This window comes from Ovis aries, chromosome 3 (assembly GCF_016772045.2).
Source record: "Ovis aries strain OAR_USU_Benz2616 breed Rambouillet chromosome 3, ARS-UI_Ramb_v3.0, whole genome shotgun sequence".
Classification (NCBI taxonomy): domain Eukaryota; kingdom Metazoa; phylum Chordata; class Mammalia; order Artiodactyla; family Bovidae; genus Ovis; species Ovis aries.
Window position 1 is genome coordinate 134,586,760 of NC_056056.1, and position 25,903 is coordinate 134,612,662.

Consider the following 25,903-nt stretch of genomic DNA (forward strand, 5'->3'; position numbering starts at 1 on the left):
ACAAATGGAAAATCAGGAATAGAGGCGGCGTCCAGGTTGGAAAGAGAACTACGGGGAGGTTTCAAAGCCAACAATAAGTGAGAAGGTACAATAAAGTTTCCCAAGAGCTCTGGAAATGCCAATGTATTGAAAAGGTTGCTGCTGCTGCTAAGTCGCTTCAGTCGTGTCCGACTCTGTGTGACCCCATAGACGGCAGCCCACCAGGCTCCGCCGTCCCTGGGATTCTCCAGGCAAGAACACTGGAGTGGGTTGCCATTTCCTTCTCCAATGCATGAAATTGAAAAGTGAAAGTGAAGGTGCTCAGTCGTGCCTGACTCTAGTGACCCCATGGCCTGCAGCCCACTAGGCTCCTCCATCCATAGGATTTTAAGGCAAGAGTCCTGGAGTGGGGTGCCATTGCCTTCTCCTATTGAAAAGGTTAATTATTATCAATTCAGTATTTGTGGTTTGTCTTTTCACTAAAAATTACACGTTTTCTGCATCACATATATGTCCTGTTCCCTATAACTGACCTTTTTTCTGTCCTAGATTAAAAAAAACAAACATATAACCCACTCGAATTGGCAGCTTAAAGGCAAGCCACTGTTTCAAATGTAAATCTGCAGGCAGATTTCTTAACTGCACGGGAGAGATCAGTGACAGGAGACAAAGCAAAGTACAGTTGTGGGTTCATGACGTTTGGATCGAGACTGAGTCTACACGTGGCTCTCCTGGGCATGTCCACACACCAGCGACCTGTAAGACGTGGCCAAGGGGAGCACTGAGGACTCCCGGGTGCTGAAACACCAGGACAGACAGAGGCAGACACAGAGCCTTGACGCACAGATCTCAAGAGGGGGCTTTCCCTAAGTTACTTCTGAAAGCAAGAATATCCAGTGAAATTCTACAGAAATCCTAATCCTGGCTCTAAAGTATGAGTCTGGGTAGATAATTACTAATCTTAATCAAATTATACCACTTACTTGTGTGGCCTGAGCAATATACCTAACCTTTTGGGATCTGTGTTTTCATCCCTAAAATGGGGATACTTATAGTGAAGTATCATAGGGCTGTTGTGAGGCTTAATTAAGCGTGACTAATATAAACCCTTAGCACAGTACCTGGCACAGAGTCAATAACTCAAATGTTAACCACTTTTGTTTGAACCTCAGTTTACCTATCTGTAAAAAGGTATTGACAGTACCAATCTCGTTGGCTTGTTGTGAGGTTTGAATAAGGTAATGAATATTAAATCCCAAGTATGCCCCCAGGTACTTATATCTTGTTAGCTGTCACTGTTATTCATATGTTGCCCTCCTCCAAGAGATATGACTGGGATAATATCACTGACTGGCTAACCTTGTATGATGGTCATCTAATGGGAGGTGCGGACATGACTCTTCTTTTGCTGTATTTTGCAAGTAACCACCTAGAATTGTCAAAGTTAAGCCTGAGATTGGTAATGGATGCTGTGCTTAGCACAAGACCTGGCACAAAGCAGGCACTTACTACGCGTGTGTGTGTATTTAACTGGAGGATAATCGCTTTACAATGTTGTGGTGGTCTTGGCCATACAACTATTTTTAAGTTCTTTGTTGGAAGAGTAAATGAATATGAAATTTTCTTTTCTCTTACACAGATATCCTAAAAGACACGGAAGAGAAATTAAAGTAAAAAGAGCCAAGAGTTAGACTGTAGAGAGCTGACAGTGTGCAAAGGCCTGTGCTTTCTCACAGAATGGGCCTTTCCTGGAGGCTGTGGCCACCAAAGGGATCAGGAAGAGCTTGCCTGGGCTCCAGCACATAACGCATTTCAAGCCTGATTCCTTCTGCTCACAGGACTGAGCAGAAAGAGCACAAGGCAGGAATCAGAAAGCAGGAATTCTGGTCCTGGCTCAGCCTCTATTTAAGATGCACTGTGTTTCGGAACAAACTTAAGGTCACCTCCCAGTCTCATTTTCTCATACACCGGACATGGATAAACATAAGACCACCTGGCAGTGGGCAGTGGAGGAGCTAAAAGCCTTTAAAAGTAGGGTAGAGATATTTGTTTGCGATTTGAAGTGGTTGGAGTTTCAATCTTTTATTCCTAAAGTTCTGGGAAACTGTGTATCACTATCATGCAGTTAGTTAAGAAGGTTTTGGTGGTATAAATAAGAGGCAGCTATAGAGAAGGAAAAATTGTCCCCGTGTTATGGAACTTATTTCAGTAAGTTGCTAAGGAACAGAGAAGTCCTTCGCTACATTTGGTTGAGTTGAAGCAGGTGTATATTGGGTCAATAACTCAATTTTAGGTCCTTAAAATGACACAGTTATGTTTTCAAAAAGAGTGATTTTTTTTTTAAAGAGTAGTTGACAAATCGGAATGGAAAAGAACATAAAAAGAATGTATATATATATGTATACCTGAGTCACTTTTGCTTTACATCAGTAATTAACACAACATTGTAATTCAACTCTACATCAATAAAAAATAATAAAAAAATGAGTAGTTAATAGGTCACTGAAGAATGGCTGTAAAGTTTCTATTCTTGCCTTCTTTATGAAGAGCTCATACAGCAATCTCTCTTGAATGGCTCAATCACCTATCTAAACATTTGATGACAGTTTCAAGCCACTTTTTACTTCTATTTTCATGAACTGAGTTGTTAGCTGTCATCTGTATCAGTAACAAGAGGATAAAACTTTAAAACAGTCAAACCAATGCATCTGTGACATTAATTCACTTTTAAAAACATATAATTTGAGCATAAGTCTAATCTGATTTTCCTTGGCTGGGAAATTTCTGGACAGTTCCAAGCCCCATACAATAGGAAATTCCAGGCAGTGAGCTCAAATCATCTTCTATTCCATAAGGCCAGGCTCCCAGCAGCTTTGTTTGCAGGAAGTGACCTTCTCTTAGTAGTTAGATGTCAGGGTGGACATCTGACCTAAATCTAGATCCTGAATTCCAGGAATTTGGAATGGGGCAAGAGAGAGTCCAGTAGCCTTTCAAGTGGTGGGAATGATAATAAATAAATATGGGAGCTAGGTGGTAGCCATATTCTATCGTTATATTAGGATATGTCTGAGAAGTAAAGGCAGTATGCCTAGACACAGAAAAAGGAAACAGATGCAAGGAGAAGAGAAATATGAAGACAAGGTAGTCCTTGGTGTCTGGGGCTTGCTGGCTCTGTGTTCTGGTTTCACTGGCTTCCAGAAGCCCCCAAACATTCCATGAAGGATGTCCTTGAAGGATGCTTGTATCTTTCTACTTTCAACCAGAGATGTTCAACTAAAACACCAACCCTACATGGAACTCCTTGTTTTTCTGGGGATGGACCTGAACACTCACAATCAGCTGGTTCAACATCTGTTCTCCATAAACCAGAGGCCACTGCTGACGAAATCTGTAAACATGAGTCCAGAAGGCTAAAAAATATTTTTCAAGTGTTCTGCTTTGAGGTCTGATCAACAACTTGGCGAAGTTCTTTCAGCTTTCAAGAAGTTTAAAATAAAAGCTTAAGTTGGAAATGGTATTCATAGGGCCACAAAGGAACAAATCTTACTTAAACAAAACTGATCACTAAATAACAGAATGGCCATCCAAAAAGTTTATTCTCTAAGATTCTCATCCAGATTGTTAGGAGAAAATCAGAGGGAGGCAGAGGAAGAAGAAAGGTGATCAGCCTGATGTCTGTAGTGAAGGTAAGCACACAATGACTCAGCAACATTCAATGTAAACAGTCACTGCATTCACTCAGGCATCAGCCAAGACTCGTCTTCCTTCCATAAGAGTTGATAACTGCAAATGACCATATCTGCAGACATCAAGGCCAATTTAAGGAGATGATGCCCTCAATGCTTTTCTTAAGCTTAACCTTCATAGTCTGGCTAGCAGTGGCTGCCACATACTAGTTAATGCAGCCAAGCAAAAGTGCTCCCCCTGCAACCAGCAACACAGGCCACAAAAGGTAAGAAGTTGCTGGCAGAATTCTTGACCCGATGCATGCATGACTGGAGAATACCACTGCTCTGGCTTTAAGGATAAGCTGTCTACTTCCTCTGCTGGTTCACAATACCACATACCAGAGCAAGCAAGAAAACCGACTATCCAAAACAGGGCAGAATGCTCCTTCATGTGACTCCTACACAACAGAGTGTGCAACAGAAGCCACAGGGGGCAAGCTGGACAGTGAGAACTCTTGGAAAAGGCTAACATTAACTAGCACTGGGATGTGTCTGAGCAGAAACAGTTAATATATTTACTATAGAACAAGGAAAGGCAGCTGGACCTAATGTACAGAAAGGTCAGCTACCAGACAGGAAGTGGGACACTTAAAGAACTCTGAGAAGCAAGGGAAGCTGCTACCACAGAATTTTATTCCACCCTATGTCCAAAGGCACCTCTGAAACTCCTGTCTCATTTCCTGATGCCCAGCGGTCCCTTGAATAAATGAACAAAGCCTGCTGACGTGCCGAATCCAGAGAAATCAGCTGTGCATACTGGGATCAAGATTTTCCACCAGGCTGATGCCAGATTATAAATAGTCAATTTATCTCTCCTGGTTTGTGACTCAGGTTGAGAAATCTTACGGGTTTGAAGCCACATGAGCTATTCCTCCTACAAAATGAACATCGGAATAGGCCTCAACAGCCGTTAGCACGCAGCCCTCACAATAGTGAAGGAATGGCTCCTCAGTCCCACAGTCTGGCTCGTCCAGACAAGTCCTGGGGTACAGTTGCGCCCAGTCACCTTCTCTGCTGCAGATTCTGTCCTCCCAATGATAGCTATTAGAGGTTCTTTAGATCAAGAGTAACGTGCGAGAGACTTGGGGGCCCTAGATTTCTTTACTCAAGACCAGATAGATTCATATCACACAGTCTGACCACAATGAAACCAGCTCCCAGTGGCGGGGCAGGGAGATGCCATGAGCCCTCGGTGTTCCGCTCAGGATGATGGCGGTACACTTCAGCTGTCTACCCGGAGAAACAACGCGGAAAAAGGAGAAATACAAAAGCTACTGGGTTGATAACCAGAGTATTTTAAAAGAAACAACGAGTCCCAATGCAGTCTTAAAATGCATTCTATCCCCCTTCACTATGCAGTAGAAATTGCTACATTCATAATGGGGACATTTTTTAAAAATGCTTTCTTTGCGAATACTGGGGTGGGAGGGAGAAGGACCTCTCATTTCCCCTGCTTTGTATCTGATACCACAGGTAAAGAGACAGAGAAGGTAAAAGAAATGAAAGCAGAGAAATATCAAACCCAAGAGAAAAATAATCTAGAAATTATAGCTCTAAAGAGAGCAAAATGGCGAACAGAAGGAGCGCTTTCAGAAGCCATTTCAATGATGATGGAAATGAAAATGGACCAACAGCGAGGCCCTCCCAACCAGTTTTATTTACGCCAGTAAGTGCTATTCTCTAAGGAAACTCTGAGACACCTGCTTTAAGATGTCCACCCTATCTTGGGAGCACGTCAGTCCTGTGGCATGTGGCCAAAGCACGCAGAGGATGAAACTTCTGACAGTCACTCAGAAGTTCCTTTTTGTACCCAGATACATACAAAGTAAAAACAAAGGTTTAAGACATACAGCTTTCTATACAGAATACTTCAATGTCAAGTTGAATCTGGCAAGTTCCAGACCAAAAGAAAAATTTAAAGTGTCTTTTCCTGTAACTGATCCCTTTAGCACAGTTTGCGTGGCACCGTTCTTCAAGTCGAGTCCTCTGAAGCAAAGGGAAATCATGAATGATAGGTATCCAAGTCTTGAGTTAGCAAATAAAGAGGGTCAGAATGCGAGTTTACTCTTTTCTAAGCCACAAGAAGGGTCTGCACTGAAGCATCCTGTATAAAAGGCTGGACTCTCCAATCTTCAGGAAGTCCTGGCTGCCGTGACACACCCAGACCATCTACCAACATCAGCCCAGGTGAGCAGGGTAAGTGCTCTAGCAGGGGAAAACGCTCAGAAAGGGAGTTGAGAACGCGAGATCTTACAGGCCCCTGTCAGTTCTGCGGTAGATCACCCTTCTGTTTTTGGCAGCTTCGGCAAAAGCCTACATACAGTCAAAGTGGGAGCAGGAGAAGGCAAAGAAAGTAGCAATTCCGCTGAAGTGGCCTATGAGAAAACTTGGTACGCAAAGCAGTGGCTTTTATTCAGAGGGAGCTATGGCCCCGCTCTGTGACAGCAGAGTCAAAATGACTCAGATTTCCAATCAAGAGATGGCTCAGGTCCACTGACTCAGACTGGTATTCCCACCGCGGAAGGAGACCTGGTAACAGGCAGGTAGGCACGGGGCAACGCTCTCCACAAGTAGAATCAAGAGTAAAAGAACTTGGGATAAAAAGTCACACTTTAAGAACTGACAATATCATTGACTTTATTATCCCTTAAAGTTATTGTCAAAAACCTCCCAAAGCCAGCTCAACTAGGAGGTGCTTCTAGAAATAGGAATCCAATAATTTATTTTAAACTGTGAAGTTGGTATCTAAATCTTCACACAAACTCTTTCTTTGGGTGTAGGTTTCTTCTTTTTTAATTGCTATTGCTAAAATCATTTAGAGAGGGCTATTACAGGCCAGGCACTGTGTTTATAGATATATATTTATAATACAGAGTGTAAAACTAGACATTAATATATACCTATAAAACTAGAACATTAAGGATAATAACGTGACATCAGTCAGAGTTATCTTGCAGAAATGCTGTGGTCAGAAGTTAATCATACAGCAGAGACAGAGGCTAAGAGCTGGAGCAGAGATAGCATCTGCTGCCCTAGTTAGTGAGGAGAGCACAGCTTTCCAATTTAGTTCTGGAAGAGAAGTTTTGAGATCACAAGAACATAAAGGGACAGATGCCTTGCGGAGTACACTGGGGGAAGTGAGCAGAAAACTCGGCATCATATTTAAAAGAGGCCAGAGGAGGAAAGAGACCAAAGGAAATGACAGTGAAGACTTGGTGGCATAGATGTCTTACAAACAGGAAAAAAAAAAGACAAGGACTGCTTAAAGGTTAGGCTGCCATCAACAAGCTTCATAAAGGTGCCTAGAGACGGAGCTGGATTTTCTGTTAAATGGATTTATTAATAAAATGGTTAAGAACTAAACTTTGATAAGTCTCGGTTATAGTTTTTTGCCAATAAGAATATACTCTAGGGGACTTCCCTGATGATCCAGTGGTTGGGACTTTGCCTTCCCGTGTGTGGGGTGTGAGTTCGACCCCTGGTCAAGGAGCTAAGATCATACATGCCTGGCTGCCAAAAAAATCAACCCATAAAACAGAGGCAACATTGTAACAAACACAATAAAGACCTTGAAGATGGTTCATATGAAAAAAAAATGTTAAAAAAAAAAAAAGAATATACTCCACTGACATCTAGCCTCTGGTTGATAAGAAGTAAGCTACCATTGCTAAAACTAAAGTAATTCATTCTCAACAGGGCCGTAATTTATGGGCCCACCTGATGGCCCAAGTTTGTAAATGGAGAAACTGAGATTTACCTCCCTGAGGTTTTCAGTCGGCAGAATTCTACCTCTGTACTTCCCTCTCTCTGCATTTGCTATCTAGACAATGTTGAAAAGGAGAAAACAGGAATATTTTTGGTGCAGCCACAGAAGAGCCACGCGATGCCTGGAATAGGATGCCTCTGTTCTTCATGTTTGTTTCCATGAAACTGCAGTGGAAAGCCTGGCCTCTTGGGAGTCTTCCTTCCCTAAAAACTCCCGAATACAACCGAAGTCCAGCCAGTGACAACACAGTCTAGACTTCTGCCATGTTTCTGCCATGTTAGCTAGTCTCCTAACTAACATATCTTTCCTTCCAGATTTCAAGACTGGTCTTCTGAAAAACAGTTATTACTGGGCAGCAAGGATTTGAATTAAATTAATAGATCTCAACCTTGGGGGGGCCCATCAATGGGCTTTGCTGGGATGGCGGTGCCTGTGAAATTTCACCTGGTTCTCAAAACGATACAAAACCTTCAAAAGGTTAAGAACCATTCTCAATCAGAATCAAGAAAGAGGCAAAAAATGTAAAGACTGTCAATCAACTACCTCTCAACTAGCCCGATTACTTTTTTTTTCCTTGTAAAGTTTCTGTACATTTTTGTTTGACCATGTGCTTAGATGTATCTTATCTTACCTTTGACTTTTTTTTTAATGGCACCCAAATAAGCTTTCACTGGGATTTATGTCTGAGAATGGTCTCTGAATATATATGTAATAGATATCTACTGGTTCTTATTCTAGTGAATTAGACAGTAACAGTATGTGATATACAGTGATTATTAAAGTTCAGGTCACTAACACCAAGGCTCTTAAATTTGTCTGGAACACCGGACTAGTCAATGGGGTAAGGGCTCCTCTGTGATTAAATAATTCCATTAACACAGTAACAGTACAAGTGCAATTCTTCAAATAACATCCCATCAGCAAACCATGCGACAGGAAGCCTAGAAATCACAAGCAATGGAATGATGGTGAATGTTAAAATTACTGTAATTCCACGAGGCCAGGAACCAAATGATTCATATTCAAACAGACAGCTAGCTCCGTGACAATTTTTTCAGGTATCTTAAGATCCAAGTGACTCTTAAGCACGTGCTTTTTCAGAGCATGGATGGAATGGGGGTTGCATGCCTGGCAAGCACTGTCAGAGCAACTTTGGCTTAAGGACCAAAGAGCCATTCCAGAGAACATCTCCTGGGAAAAGCATGCGAAATGCAAGGCCATCTCAGCTGTGCTGATGCTGCTTCAGGATGTGGTGGACAGAGCCAATGGAGGAGAGAGGAGGAGATGAGGCCAAGTCAGTCTGGTGTTTAAATTTTCTCACCTGGAATTACAGAGATAGTTTTCAAAGCTCGGAGAACCCTGAATGTTCTCAGCGCTGAGACATTGCCCAGGTCCACAAACTCTGTCACATATCTGTAGTAAGGGAGGTCACGCACAGACACAAATGACAAACACGGACACAAACACAAACACCAAAGGAAAAAACGAAACCACAACAAAACAAAAAGTACAATACGTCACGTCAGGGCCCTAACCCAACACCTAACACCAACCCCGGGCCATCTTACCTGGGATTACCGAAATAGTTTTCAAAGCCCTCAGAACCCTGAAAGTGCGTAGAGCTGAAACATTGCCTAGGTTTACAAACTCTGTTATATACCTGCAGAATCAAACCAAAGTTAACTTGTAATGGTACCACTGGGCGAGGGTTTGAGAATAGGGGTAAGAAAGGGTCTTATAAGTAAGATATGATTTCATTTTTTTCCTTGAAAAAGAAAAGTTTCAAATACAAGCATTTAAGGAACACATTTTATTTTTTTTCAGTTGGGCAAGGAGAAATCCAAAGTGTATTTGAAAGAAGTGATACCACCAGAAGGCTCCTGGGGCTTTCTCACGCAGCATCACGATGTGCAGATCCCAATCAGAATGACTACTCTTAGTCCATTCTCTTTTTCCAGTTAAAAGGAAGGCCAGGAGGTATTCAAAGGCTTATGTCTCCAAGTTTTGTGAACAATTTCTTAGGGAAAGGAGACAGATTTCTGCAGCAGGAGCCCCATATAAATAAATCTACATTAAAATAACTTCCTAGTTGACAATGGAAAAAATGCCTAAATCTCTGCATATATGACTTATCCAAGAGTTGTCTGCATATCATTGCAGTCATGCCTACATATGAAGTTTTAGCTTGTGGCATACAGGAAAAACCAGATCATGGGATCAGAGCCAATATTCTGTTAAGTGTTCATTTAATCACCAGCTCTGTGCCTAGCAAGGACACTTACATTTTAAATAAACACCAGTGTGTATTCATAATGCTGGAAAGCTAGAAATTTTCTTAATATAACAGAAAGTCAAAGTTCCAGTTTCAAATGTTCAGGGTATATCATCCATTCAGACTTTATAGTTGAAATACATCTTTGTATCAGATGCTCAGACCCAAACATATACAAATGCACTCAATCTCTTACGTATCTGCGTGCACACATACAAACACACACACAATCTACACTACACCTTCACCCCCTACCAACCCACGAAACACTTTCCCCAACATGAAAATACAAATAAAGTCTGCTACACTTCTCCTGTCACCATCTAAGTTTCCTGAAGAGAAACATTTTCATTGTTAAAACACTAATTACATAGAGCAGCTAGCATGCCAATGTGGGGTTACACTGCTCCCAAGTAATAATAGTTTGAAGCTCTGGTCAGCAGTTCTTTAGGAAGTGAGCAGATTGGATACTTGGCTTATGTTTTGACTCTAAAATATGCTCTGAATTCTGCAACATCTGGACAGCCTCAAGAAATTACATGTAACATAATATACCCAGGAAACTGAGTTCCAGCCTAAGGTTTACACCTAAAAAATATGAAGTCTTCACCAAGGCCTCCTAGTGATAACTGTGTACGCCCTGGTCAGTGTTATAGGGGGAAACAAAATATAAGGGAGTTGCAACAGAAAATCACTTCTTACTTTTGCTCCCATCTGCTCATCCTCTCCCATATCCACACACTGTCACTGCCTGAACCCCAAGAGGCCTTCATAAGGAAGAATCAGACACATGGCATACCACTTTACATGGTTATCCTTTAATTCCTCACACAACTAAGCCCATAAACTCACGCTTACACTGTCATACACACACCCAAGAGTACAACCACACACACCCAGAACACCAATAAAGTAAGCAGAGAACTTACGCCATCATGATGACACTGAAATCTAACCAGTTCCATGGATCCCGTAAAAAGGTAAAGCCATCTATGCAGAAACCTCTTGCAATGATTTTCACTAGTGATTCAAATGTATAAATCCCTGTGAACGTGTACCTGTCGAAGAAATGGATAGCTTGAGGCAATTTCTTAACAGAAAGGAACTTTAAATGAGCCTTCTAGGAGAGCAGTTGCCGACATGCAGCCTCACTAACAGAGACAAAACAGGAAGGACACAACTGATGCAGCAGAAAGGAAGCGAGGAAAGAAAGGGAGGCATCTAATGACAATTACTGAAATGCACAAACCAAGAAAGCTGCAATGTGGCACTGGGTCCTGAAGGGCACCACAAAGGAACAGCTCTGTACGGCCACCTACCACGTGATCATTCTGAACCGGGAAAGGAGGCCCCAGAGTTAATTTTCACTTGAAACAAGTCAACAAGAAAAGGAAAGCTAAAGCTGGAGAAAAAGGCAGTATCCTCAGGAATTGAGAGCAGAAGATGGGGATGGGCCAGTCAAAGCTTTGGCTAACACAGGCTACCACAGGAAAGGGCAGAGGTGGTGAGTCGTCACTTCCACGGCAGCCTTTCCCTTCGTAGAGTTGATTTCTAAGGATATTTCTTCAATTCCACATGTATCCTCACCCACTCCGTGAAATAAAACGTGGGCAATAATCCGGAAACAATAATTTCCAGAGTTGATTTCTAAGGATACTTACTTCTTAAATTGCAGATGTATCCTCACCCACTCAGTGAAATTAAAAAATGGGTAATAACCTAGAAATAATAATTTCCAGAGTTGATGTCGAAGGATATTTCCTAAATTCCACATGTATCCTCATCCATCTCTGTCACATGAAAAGTAGGCAAATGATTTTCTTCCTTGATGGATAAGCTGTGCGGTGCAAGATGCAGTAAGTAGAGATATTTAAAACAAGCGAGCAGAAAAATAAATACATGACTACTTACTCCACATTCTTCGACCAGTCGGGAGGGTTACTAAAAGTCATGAACACACAGTTGGTCAAAATAGTGCACATAATGATCATGCTAAACACTGTAGAAAAGAGTCAAGGGAGAATACACAAACTCCGGCCCGCTTCCATCCTCAGGAAGCAAATACATTTCACATTAAGTATCATGAGGATTAAAATCAGTGACCTGAGAGGAGACAGAGCACAGAGGAGGAGACGGCAAGGTGATAATGAAAACTGGCCGCCACTATAAACCGTATGAGCGCCAGCACATGTACCCACACCCGCCCAGAGAATGGGAGTGGGTGCAGGAGGGTGGCCCCTCTTTTTCAAAAGGGCTGTCACTGTTCTCCTTTCGGATAAATATTTCTCCTTCTTACCATTTATGCCTCTAAATACCTTTTTGCCCAATAACCAGAAATCTTGCAGTCTGCCAGATGCCAAAGTCATCGGATGAGAAAAACAAATTAAATCTTATCTATGTTATTGAAGAGTCATTTATTGTTAATTATCTTGTATTACCAATTATTTGGAAATGTTCATGTATTTAACAGCTTACTTTTTTTCCATAGCCCTTCAAAGGGCTGTGTCCTTGCAGGGCAAGGCAACGGTTAACGTCTGCGGAATCTGTCAAGTTTGGGAAACCAATTCTTATGACCCCATGGACTGTAGCCCACCAGGCTCCTCTGTCCATGGAATTTTCCAGGCAAGAATACTGGAGTGGGTTGCCATTTCCTTCTCCATGTTCTTGTTTACTGAGAAGAATTAAACTGCTTTAGATCAATACGAGTTACTTAAACTGCACAGAAGTCATATCTCATTTGTTACTAATTCACTCTCTCTTGCTAGTGGCATTCACTACCTTCATTCTATTAGTGGAGTTTTAAAAAGGAAGAACATGTCTTATAGCTGGATTTTTTCTTCCCACAGCTGGATTTTTCTTCAGGGAATAATAACATGTTCTAGTTAGAATAGAAAAAAACATCATCCTCTGATCCAACAAGAAAAGGAAGGAGTCCATTGCGAATTATTTATTTTCTTATAAACCTTTAGATTTCAGAACTATGTCGCTTGTAAAACTCACAAATTCCAGATCAGGCTGCTAAATTCTTAACAAAAATAAAAGGTGCAAAAGCTTAACAAACCTGTTTATGAAGCAGCAACTGCTGGTTTCTTCATCCTACTTGGAGGATACAAAACTCTGAAGCATGGGACTAAGTACCGTCAAATTAAATACCAACCATGAAGGTTTAAAGTTACTAAGTGAAGTTGCTAAACCCATCATGTAATTTTTCATCTGTCATATGCTCTCCTATATTAATGAGATACAAAGTCAAGCCACATGAGTAAATTGGCATTTTCTCTTAAGGGGAGCAAAAATATAAATAAAAAATTCATATCAATCCTGCAATCTAGATCTAAACCTGTGCACCAAAGAGGCCATTTAATCTTAGAGATTATCTTACTTCCTAAACTTGTGGTTTAAGAAATCAAAGCAGATCTCTAAAATACTTGCTCAATTATTTACAGTAGCTTTTCAAAAATTCTAACTGGGCTTTAATATATAAAAAAGCTGAATAATATAACTTGTTATGAAATTACTAAAGTCTGAGTGCTTTAAAAATTAAGACATCAGTAAAGCTACCATCTTAACTTGTCCCTCTTAATGATACCCACAAAATTCCAGATTCCCGTGATATCATCCTAAGAAAAAAGAATCTGCTGAAGCTCAGCTAAGGCTTTAGCAGAAGTTCTGACTGGAGGAATAGTCAGCTACACCACTGATAAAATAGTTAATATACAATTAGGTGGCGGACATTCAGAAACACATACCAGCGACCACACAACGGCTGCACTCACTCCACATTTGCAGAAAAGGATATGAATGTATCAAAATTTTAATAGCTATTCTTCTTATCAGGTTAAAAGGACTTAAAATGTACAAGGCAGGCGTGGCACTAAATCTGAAGAGAGTTTTCCCTCTGTTTAATACTACAAAGGTCTGTGGAGAAAGAAAGAGAAAAATTATTAAAGCACAGGAATTAATCACCACGTGAAATAACATTTTTCTAGGCAAGAAATTAACTCAAATGGACGCATGTTTTACTTCCCAATTTGGTGTCTAAGGCAAGAAACCTTAAGGCAATATACTAAGGCAAGAGAAGCCGCTTTCCCTTACCTCCCTCCCCTGCACTGCTCCAGATTACATTACAAACAGATGACACTATCTTGGCAGTTTTAAATATTAGACTTTTCTTTCAGAAACAAGCCGTGTCAACTATACCTAAGCTATCTGTGCCTGCTCTGGACAAGATTCTGAAGTTTATTAATTTAGGATTCATTCACTCAACAAAGAATTACTGAGTGCCAACTATGTGCCAGGCAATGTTCCAGGTGCTTGGGAAGGATCGGTGAACAAGGCCACCCTAGTGAGAGGAGCTTATGTTCTAAGACGGGAGACAGACAATAAATAAAAAACCTAATGAGTAAGTAAATTATATCAAATGTGATAGGTGCTGTGGGAAAAGGAGGAAGATTAGGGAAAGGCAACTCGAGAGTGCAGGGGTCAGAGGATGGGTGAATGTTTTGTTTTTTAATTGAAATGTTATGCCAATCTCTGCTGTAACAGCAAGGTGACTCACTTATATACATATACACATTCTTTTCCAATATGGTTTATCCCAGGAGATTCAATGTTGTTCCCTGTGCTATACATCAGGACCTTGTTGTTCGTCCATTCTAAATGTAGTAGTTGCATCTACCAACCCCAACCAGTCCGTCCATCCCTCTCAGGTGATCAGGGTAAGCCTACTGAGGAGAGAGTTTTGAGCAAAGACTCAAGGAGGTGAGAGGAGTTATTCACCTTGTCGATATTTACCTACAGAGTCTACTCTTTTTAGCTTTTAAGAACCTCCATTATCAGCCTTGCCAAATTCATTCAACTACATTCCTAGCATGAATCCTCCTTTCGTGCAAAACCAGAACAGGTTATAGTAATTCAAACTTTGGCCTTGGCTCTCATTGCCCATCCTACTCAGATGCCTCTTCCTATTGCATGAATTCAATTCAAATATTTTGGAGCACCTGTTTTGTGCCAAGCATTGTGCTAAGCTTCTTGGAGACTGAATAAAATTGCACTTTTAGGGAAGACATATATGTGAACTAGTAATAATAAACATAAAATTCAATAACAAAAATATACGTAATGTATGAGAGGCAGCAGAAGAGAGAGATTTTTACTTTCCCATTGGATGGGCAATTCAAGGAGGGGAGTGAGCGGGGAGGTGTTCACAAAGGCAGGTTACTAAACATTTGGAAGGGGTTTTAAAGGATAAGTGCCAATTAGCAGAGATTAATTGGGCAGATAAAGGGGGAAGGCTTAGCAAGGAAAGGGAACAGCGCAGGATTACAAAGGCACAGTAGCACAGAACTGGGGGTGCTTCCTGGGAATTGGTAAGTAATTCAGTGTTGCCGGAGGTTTAACGAGAGGGTAAGCAGCAAACTGCGGAGCTGGAGATTCAGGGTCTGCTAGACTGAGGTCCTGCGGACACAGGCCAGTGGCCAGCACACAGTCCTGGCATCTAACCGAGCAGGTGAAGAAGCGCGTGGTCAAATGCTGGCCCCTTTAAGTAGGCTTTTGTTTTCGCTTTGTTGGTTAATTTAAAGTAGCACATGTTCACAATCATAAAAAAAGGAACAGAAGACAAGTTCCACCTCATTACTCAATGATAACCGTTGCTTGTGTATCATCTTTTCTTACGTATCTTTTTAAAACTTTTCTGCATTAATATAAACACACAGATAAAGCCTTAAAAAGACTCTTCTCTCCCTCCCTTACCCTCCCCTCAACTATACTATAAATACTCTTCTGCACCCTGCATTAAAAAAATGAACCCCCACAAAGAAAAACCCAGGGCCAGATGGCTTCTCTGATGAGTTCCACCAAACGTTTAAAGAATTATTATCAGTCCTTCATAAATTCTTCCAAAAAATAGGAGAAAAGGGCACACTTCCCAACTCATTCTGTAAGGCCAGTGTTGCCTTGATACAAAACCAGAGAGAGACATTTAAAGAAAAGAAAACTATAGACTAATATCCTTTATGAATATAGACACAAAAACCTCAACAAAATACCAGCAAACAGTATCTGGCAGCATATAAAAAAAGGATTACACACCACCAAATGGGATTTATCCCAGAAATACAAAGATAATTTAACATATGAAAGCCAATCAATGTAATATAACATTAATAAAATAAAGGACAATTACTGCATGATCATCACAAAAGATGCATAAAAAGCACTTGACAAAATCCAAAATTCTTTCATAGTAAAATACACGGCAAACTAGTAATAGAACAGAATGTCCCTAACCTGATAAAGGGCATCTATGAAAAATCCACAGCTAACATTATATTTAATGTTAAAAGACTAAAAACTTTCTCCTTAAGACCAGGAATAAGACAAAGGGTCCACTCTTATCTCTTTCATTCAGCATTGTACTAGATGTTCTAGACAAGGCAATTAAGCAAGTAAACCTATTTCTAATTGCAGATGAATAAGTTCTTCTATGGAATACCCCAAGGAAAACATAAACACAAAACAGAGCTCATTAACAAGTTCAGCAAGGTTCTAAGACATAAAAGCAACATATAAATATGGTTACATTTCTATACACCAGCAGAAAACAATCTGAAAATGAAATTAATATGCCATTTATAAGAGTATCAAAAAAACACATAGGAATAAATTTAACAGAAGAAGTGTAAGAGTTATACACTGAAAACTATAAAACACTAGTAAAAGAAACGGGGAAAAAAGTAAATAAATGGAAAGACATCTGATGCTCATGGACTGCAAGGCTTAATATTGCTATGGTTCAGTGCAATCTCTCAAAATTTCAACTGCCTTTTTTGGTGGAAATTAACAAGATGATCCTAAGATCTGTATAGAAATTTAAGGGAACCAAATTACAATCTTGAAAAATAAGAACAAAGTTGAGGACTCACACTTCCGCATTTTAAATCTTACAGCAAAGCTATAATAATCAAAACTGGTGCTAACATAAGATTAGCCAAACACATCAATAGGACAGAATTGAGAGTCCAGAAATAAACCCACACATCTACAGTCAACTGATTTTTGACAAGCGTGCCAAGACAATCCAAAGGGGAAAGAACAGTCTTCAATTAATGGTGGTGGGACAAACAGATGCAAAAGAATGAATCTGAACCTCTGTTTCACACCTGATGTGAAAATTAACTCAAAATGGATAAAAAACTTAAATGTAAAAGGTTAAAACTATAAAACTCAGTGAAGATAACATAGGTGTAAATCTTTTTACCTTTGGATTAGGCAACAGTGTCATAGATGGGACACTGAAAGTACAAGCAACCAAGGCAAACACAGATTAAATTGAACTTCATCAAAATTGAGAATTTCTGTACAACAAATGACACTACTCAAAAAGTGAGAAGACACCCCAAAGAATGGGTGAAAATATTTGCAAATCGTGTATCTAGTAAGGGTTTTGCAGCCAGACTAGATTACAAAAACACCTACAACTCAGTAAAGAGACAAACAATTCAAGTTAAAAATGGGCAAGGATCTGAATAGACATTTCTACAGAGCAGACATACAAACAGCTAATAAGCACATGAAAAGACACTCAATATTATCAGTCATTAGAAAAATGCAAATAAAACCACAATGAGATACGACTTTACACCCATTAGAATGGTAATACTTTTTTTAAAAGAACATGGAAAATAACAAATGTTGGCAAGAATATAAAGAAACTGGAACTCTCATATATTATTGGTAGGAATGGAAAATGGTCCAGCCACTTTGGAAAACAGCTGACAGTTCCTCAGAAGTTAAACACTGAGATACCATACAACCTAGCAATTCCACTCCTAGCTATACACACCCAGGAGAACTGAAAACAGGTTCACACAAAAATGTATACATGGATGTTCATAAAAGCATCAAAATACTGCAAAAGTGGAAACAACCCATCAACGGACAAAAATGTAAACAAAATGTGGTATATATCCATATGATGGATAGTATCCAGTCTTAAAAGGGTTGGAATTCTGACATGTGCTAGACATGCATGAACCTAGAAGACACCACTGCTGCTGCTAAGTCTCTTCAGTCATGTCCGACTCTGTACGACCCCATAGATGGAAGCCAACCAGGCTCCCCCGTCCCTGGGATTCTCCAGGCAAGAGTACTGGAGTGGGTTGCCATTTCCTTCTCCATTGCATGAAAGTGAAAAGTGAAAGTGAAGTCGCTCAGCCGTGACCCACTCTTAGCAACCCTGTGGACTGCAGCCTACCAAGCTCCTCCATCCATGGGATTTTCCAGGCAAGAGTACTGGAGTGGGGTGCTACTGCCTTCTCCGCTAGAAGACATTAGGCTAAGTGAAATAAGCCAGACACAAAAGGACAAATATTATATGATTCCACTTATATGAGGTACCTAGAATTAGCAAATACATAGAGACAGAAAGTAGAAGAGAGTTTATAAGGGGCTTTAGGCAGGAGGAATGGAGAGTTACTTTTTAATGGGTGTAAGTTTCTGTTTGAGATGAAAAAGTGGAAATGGATGGTGGCGAAGGTTGTACAACATGGTGGATATATTTAACACCATTGAATTGTGCCCTTAAGAAAGGTTAACATGGTAAATTTTGTGTTATATATAGTTTACCACAATAAAAAATATATACAGTTGACCCTTGAATAACATGGGTTTGAATGGCACAGGTCCACCTGTACATGGCTTTTTTTTCAACAGGAAATCCTGCAGAGATCCAGTCAGTGGGATCTGCTGCTGCGGAAACACAGATACAAACAAATCAGAAGCTCTAAGGGACCGAGGCGTGAGGGCACCACGCATGCTGAGGGCTGCCTACAGTTATAGGTGGATCTTCGACTGGGCCCTTCACGCCTGTGTCGTTCAAGGGTCAACTGTATATTATTACCTGAAAAGTGACCAGTAATGTGTTACGGATAAATTTTTAAAAATCAGTTTTATTCCAAACCAAATAATAGAATTAAGAATAGCAATAGCTAAAAGTGTTTCCTAACCCGTTTGGAACTTCAGAAAGATTTAAGAACCTTTTTGAAAAATAAAGACATCTGGCCCAAGAAAAAAAGAAAGGAAGAGAAGTTAAGTATTTATACATGCTACAACATGAATGAAACCTGAAAAACCTTGCTGCTGCTAAGTCACTTCAGTCATGTCTGACTCTGTGCAACCCCATAGACGACAGCCTATCAGGCCCTGCTGTCCCTGGGATTCTCCAGGCAAGAACACTGGAGTGGGTTGCCATTTCCTCGAGAAGAGTTCAAACACAACAGGCCACATACTGTAGGATTCCATTTACACGGAATGTCTAGAATAGGCAAATTTTGATAGAAAGCTGGTCAGCCTAGGATTGGATGGAGACGGGATTAGGAGCTCCTTGCTAATGGGTCTCTCTGTTGTGGTTGTTTAGTAGACAAGTCATGTCCGACTTGCTGTGACCCTATGGACTGTACAGCCCACAGCGCCTCTTGTCCATGGGATTCTCCAGGCAGGAATACTGGAGTGGGCTGGCATTTCCTTCTCCAGGGGATCTTGTGACTCAGGATCAAACCCACATCACCTGCATTGGCAGGTGGGTTCTTTAACACTGAACCACCAGGGAAGCCAGCGGGTCTCTTTAGGGTGATGAAAATGTTCTGAAATTAGAAAGTGATGATGGCTTCACAAACTAGCAAATAAAAACCCAATGAATTGAAAAAAAAAAAAAAAACCACCCAAGGAATTGTACACATTAAAATGGTGGATTTTCTAGCATGTGAACTGTATCTCAATGAAAACAAAAATACTGCAAAAATGAACCATATGAGAGGCATAAGACATATTAAAAAGTCTACAGAATGATACCACAAACATCTCTATACCCATCAGCTAGCCTAGGAAATAACACTTTATTAATACAGTTTCTTTCTGCAGTCCTTTCCAACTCCATCCCCCTCCTTCCCACAGAGGTCAGTGTTACTTTGACTTTGGTACTGAGGTCCCACTTCTTTTTTTTAAAAAAGACTTGTTTATTTTTGGCTGTGCTGGGTCTTCTTTGCTGCACACAGGTGCTCTCCAGTTGTGGCAAGTAGGGGCTAGTCTTCGTTGTGGTGAGCAGGCTTCTCACTGCTCGTTGCGGAGCACACAGCACACAGGCTTCAGCAATTGCAGCTCACAGGCTCAATGCTTGTGGCACATGGGCATGTGGGATCTTCCCAGACCAGGGATTGAGTCCATGTCCCTTGCACTGGCAGGCAGATTCTTAATCACTAGACCACCGGGGAAGCCCAAGGTCCCACTTTTTTATGATAATTACTCTGACTTCCCCCTTTGCTAACTCTTGTTACACTCAGAGTTTGTGTCTTTCCTTATTCTCCAAGTTCTTTTTGTACCCTCCCCTCCACTCTCCACCCCTACTAGTTTTCATGCTCTTGGAGAGCAGGAAACAACTTCACACTTCTTCCCACAGTTTCAATATAATGCTCAACCCAAGTACTCCCCATACACAGTGGCTGGCAGATTTTTTTAAAGTTCCCGTCCTTTCATCTTCTATTCTTTCCGTTCCTGGCAGTCATGCCATTTTCTCCACAATAAAAAGCAGTGCTGGTGTTGAGCCATATGCATTCTGTAAATGTTCGATGAAGCAGCCCCAGTGGAGAGATTGCACTGAGATCATATTCCTCCTGTACTAGAAGGTAGTGGCCCCAGGCAGCGATGGGGCGGGGGGGGGAGGGGGCGGGGGGCGATAACTGCAGGCAAAACTTAACCCTAAGAGCAAGAGGAAGTAGTAGGCTTGGGGTTAGGCTGAAAGAGGTCAAGGGCCAAGCTCAGGCTCTTCCATATTTTGGGCTCTCAAAGGAACAAAGAGCCCTGCTTGAAACTTCTAATCCAATTCTGAGAATATAAATAAATACCATGTTGTAACACACACACAAACACACATGAAATTAACAAGTGATACAGCATTATTAACAATAGGACAAATTTTGTTCTAACTTCACAAAATTTTATGCTACTGTCCATTATTTGTTTTCATACCTATTGAAGACTCCACGTCGTATTTAATTGCATTGAGCAGCTTCCGCAGCATACAACAAATTCTGGTAAATTCTCTTTCCATTTTTATTCTATTACAATTTTCCCCCTAATTTTCCTTATTATGGCTTCTTAGCTACACCATCATTTAAAAGTGGACATTTAATTTCCAAATACATGGGATTTTGTTTAAAGTATCTTTAATATTAATTTCTCATTTTGATACTAATTTCTCACTTAAATGCTTCCTTCTCTGCAATCACTCTGTGTTTCTTTCAGTCAACTTTATTGAGACTTTTGATGGCTAAGTCGAAGATCTCTCTTGGTAAATGTCACACTGCACTGGAAAATATGTGGGTTATTTTCAAATTTCTTTTGATATTGATTTCTAACATAATCTACAATGATAAGAGAACAGACTATGCGATTTCAATATCTCTAGACCATGAAGTTTTTGCACCTTATGTCCCGGAATATATTCCAGTGTCTCCTAGTTTACAGTCTATGGGAGCTTGAATAGAATTTGTATCTTACTGTTGAGTGAAAATTATATAAATCTTAATTATATTGACTTGGTTCACAGTGCCTTTCAGGTCTACTATGTCTTTCTACTTCTCTGTATATTCATTCCATTAATTTTTGAGAGTTTGATATTGAAACTCCAACTTAAAATCTTATTTTACCTACTTAAAAAATAATTGTATGTAACTTTGTTCTGTATTTTCCAAGTCTCCTGTAAATGTGTTATCATACTTCATAATTCAAAAAAAATAAAAACTAAAGAGCCCTGAACTTTCCTGAAATCTCTTCTCTGAAGTACTTGTATGCCTCTGCGTTTCTATAGCAACCCCCTCCAAGAAAATGTCAAACCTTTTAAATAACCTCCTCATTCAACCTCATAATATTCCCATGAAGTATGTGTGAAGGAGGGATTATTATCCTCTGTGCATTTCACAAAAGCTCAGGAGAGGGACACCACCTATCAAAGGTTAGGCGCAAGGAGCAACATATAGATGCCAAGTTTAGAGTCTCTTTACAGCTTCTATTTGCCAGACAGAGAAGTAATTCAGTGACGGGGACTGGACCTGGTGAGGAGATGCAGTCTCTGGTGGATGAGAAACCTGAGCCCCTGAGGTACACTGCATGAAAGCCTCAGCAACAACGAAAGAAATGCTGGCCCAAGTCCCAGGATCCAAAACCACCAGGCCGGGCCTGTATAAAATCTAACTGCCTCAGAAGGAGATAAGCATCAGAGTTTTTTAAAGTAACAAATTCTGCACCTCCCAATTTCTTATCTTTTAGCCTGGCCATGATGGAAAGACAGGTCTAGAGGAACCGCTGAGGGTATTTCCTATCTCAGGATCAGAGCGTGCACAGCAGCACAAAACAGGTGCTCAATAAATGCTACTTGCTGCTGCTGCTGCTAAGTCGCTTCAGTCGTGTCCGACTCTGTGCGAGCCCATAGACGGCAGCCCATCAGGCTCCCCCGTCCCTGGGATTCTCCAGGCAAGAACACTGGAGTGGGTTGCCATTTCCTTCTCCAATGCATGAAAGTGAAAAGTGAAAGTGAAGTCACTCAGTCATGCCCAACTCTTAGCAACCCCATGGACTGCAGCCTACCAGGCTCCTCCGTCCATGGGATTTTCCAGGCAAGAGTACTGGAGTGGGGTGCCATTGCCTTCTCCGAATGCTATTTGAGGACTGAACAAATGCTTGCATGGCTGAGGTGAGGGAAAAGAAAAGGAAGGCATTAGGAAACTGACATTGTCAGGCCTTGGTTGAAGAAAAACCAGGAGGTAGCTAGGATTCTAAATGAGTACAGTGATGCATTGGCAAGGATGATCCTGATGATCCTGAGGGAAACTATGTTTCTACAGTGAATTTTTAAAAGATTAAAAAAATAAATAAACAAAAGATGGTTTTGTAGGAATAAAGGTTTCCTTAAGGACATTTTATGCGTGAAGTAGAAATTTCATAATTAATTTGGATACTGAATACTGCATACAGAATAGTTTAATCATCACTCCTTTCTAAGTATTTATATCCTCTATGAAGTATAAAAACAGATCTTTTTTTTGATCAAAGAGAAATAAACCTCTAGTTTACACTAAATGTCCAGAAATGAAGGTGAATCCTCCATACTTCAAAGTAGCAAGCTGCATTACAATGAAGCATACTTTATTATTAAATAATTATTTTACATATGCTTAACTTATATGCAGGTTTTCAAATATCATCTTTTGCAAAAGGCAAGATGGTGTTTGGACCAATACAAGGTCTCAAAGCTTAAGAATCTCCTCTTACACTTGTAGTGCTTAGCTGAGAGAATAATATATATCAGGGGTCAGCAAACCTTTTTTGTAAAGGGTCAGAGAGCAAATGTCACAGGCTCTATGGACCACACGGTCCCTGGTGCAGCAACTCAACCCTGCCACTGCAGTTGCAAAAGTAACCATGGACGATATGTAAACAAATAAGAGGGACCATGCTTCAGTAAAACTTTATTTATGGACAAGGAAGTTTTAATTTCCTAAAATTTTCATACATCACAGAATATTGTGGTTGTTTTTTTTTTTTTTTTTACTTTTCCCCAATTACTTACAGGGCTTCCCTGGTGGCTCAGATGGTAAAGAATCTGCCTGCAATGTGGGAGACCTGGGTTCGATCCCTGGGTTGGGAAGATCCCCTGGAGAAGGGAATGGCAACCCACTCCATTATTCATGCCTGGAGAGTCCCCGTGGACAGAGGAGCCTGATAGGCTATAGCCCCTGGGGTCACAAAGAGTAGCACACAACTGAGAAACTAAGCACAGACTAAGCACAATCACCTAAAAATGTGAAAAGCCTTCTCTGTTATTTTTGGCTGTGCCATGCTTCTTGCGGGATCTTAGTTCCCCAACCAGGGATTGAACCTGTGCCTCCTGCAGTGGAAATGCAGAGTCCTAACCTCCGAACCACTGGACCACTCTGGAAGTCCTGTGAAAACCCATCTTAACTCATGGGCCATACAAAAGCAAATGGCAGAGCTGATCTGGGCCAGGGGTCAAGGCTGGTAAATCCCTGTTTTGTATGAATACCAGTTCTGACATAAGACAGACTGGTTGCTTAAGAATAATCTGATCATCTTTAAAAAAAAAAAAAACAAACAAACCCACAGATTCACAAGCCCCACCTCAGAGATTCTGATAAACAAGCTGCAGAGGAACCTGTGTTCACCAGGATTTGATCTCTGCCACATCACCTCTGAGGTATTAAAACACACAGGCTGTCCTTTTCCACCTGTCTCCACGTGGCAGTGCGACCTGGGGAAGCCCCTACAGCTCTCTGGATCTCGTTTTCCTCTTCTCTACCTTAAGAGAAGGGGCTGCCTGATGGGTGTGCCCAGGTCCTTTCCAGCTCTGACACCTATGAGCCTATGTTTAGAAAACATATAGACGCAGCCAATATTGTAAAAGGGCTTCCCTAGTAGCTCAGTCGGTAAATATCTCCTCCAATGCAGGAGACCCTGGTCCCATTCCTGGGTCAGGAAGATCCCCTGGAGAAGGGATAGGCTACCCACTCCAGTATTCCTGGGCATCCCTTGTGGCTCAGCTGATAAAAAATCCGCCTGTAATGTGGGAGATCCCTGGGTTCGAACCCTGGTTTGGGAAGATCCCCTGCAGAAGGGAAAGGCTACCCACTCCATTATTCTGGCCTGGAGAATTTCAGGGACTATATAAAGTCCATGAGGTCACAAAGAGTCAGATACAACTGAGCGATTTTCACTTCCAAAATCAAGTGCAACAAAGGGCAAACCATAGTTTTGAGGAGAAAGCCTACTTACTATTCTATTCATTCCTTCACATACCACCTTGGTGGAACTCTCCTGAGTTAGTTATGTTGCTTTTTTGAGTGAAACTGTCAAGGCCGGGGTCAACGGTGCTTAATACTATCCTGACAATGGTACTTATGTGAGAAATGGGCAGCACGGTCCCATGGGAGTGTCGTACCATGGGCTGCTTTTTCACCCTCTAGACCCTCTACTTTTATCACCTTTTCTGGGCAGAACAGTGACGATGCAAAAGAGAATGAATAAAGAGGATTGGTGCTGGGCTGAATTTAAAATATATATATATACACAAAAGCATTTTAAAGTCATATGATTTAAATCTCAGTAGGGGATGACAGAGGATGAGCTGGTTGGATGGCATCACCGACTCAATGGACATGAGTTTGAGTAAACTCCAGGAGTTGGTGATAGACAGGGAGGCCTGGTGTGCTACAGTCCATGGGGTCGCAAAGAGTCGGACACTACTGAGCGATTGAACTGAACTGAACTGAATCATCATTAAACTGCTGGTAAGAACCCAGGAAAGGAGAGTTACCCTTTGTTCAATCCCGTGCTCCAACACCAGATCCTTTAAAGCCCAGCAGGAGAGTGAAGGACAGCTAGTTTTGGATTCTTACGAGAATACTTCTTAAGCAACAGTCACTCGGTACCCATGAAGTCCAATATTTTACCTAATCTGTCTTAAAATAGATCTCTGTGAAGTAAATGAGTTAAAAGGGAAATTGATATTGAATTGTGGTTTATGGCCCAGGGGAAAATATCAGTTTATAACGACAGCCACTGAATGTGTGTGAGTACAAGGCCCATTAGCAGCGGTAGAACAACTCTTAACGAGTTATGGCATGGAGTATTAATAAATGTGTCATGCCGGCATAAGACGAGCCTTCTGAAAAGCACAGGCTTTTTGTTTCTAATTAGCTATGTGGGGCTGGAAGCACACGTTGGAGGAGCTTTGCCACCGCTAACGCCAGGTAAGAGGCATTCCCTTCAGGGTCTACATAAGGAACAGCGACATTCTGCAAGGCCAAGCATGAGCTCATTCATATTCATGCCAAACAAATCCTAGCACACGGCAAACACACTGCAATACATGCGCAGAGTCACCAAAGTACTGCATGAAGCCAACTCATGAGCAGCCCCCACCCTCACCCCGGGACTGGGTTAATTCTTCAGCCATTCAAAATGTACACATTAAAATAATAAAGGGTGCATAAACTGCAAAGGACACTGCAGAGAACTCAGCATATGGGTGCAGTACATCGCAAACAGAAAGCTTCTTAGAGAGAAGTTTATCACCCAGTCCCGGCT

General features: G+C 41.1%; 1 protein-coding gene across 3 annotated transcripts in view; it reads right to left on the bottom strand.

The window, feature by feature from the left end:
- SCN8A (sodium voltage-gated channel alpha subunit 8) overlaps positions 1-25,903 on the bottom strand; it is a 200,094-nt gene that overhangs the window by 84,320 nt on the left and 89,871 nt on the right. The window contains exons 3-6 of one of the 3 annotated variants that reach the window (XM_027967303.2): positions 13,545-13,663; positions 11,657-11,746; positions 10,675-10,803; positions 8,795-8,886 (exon numbers count right to left, since the gene is read on the bottom strand). In XM_027967303.2, the coding sequence (XP_027823104.1) occupies positions 8,795-8,886; positions 10,675-10,803; positions 11,657-11,746; positions 13,545-13,663 (430 nt within the window). Of the gene's footprint in view, positions 1-8,794; positions 8,887-9,041; positions 9,134-10,674; positions 10,804-11,656; positions 11,870-13,544; positions 13,664-25,903 lie in introns of those variants that run through there. The other 2 variants (XM_060412555.1, XM_027967305.3) reach the window with 2 other exon arrangements.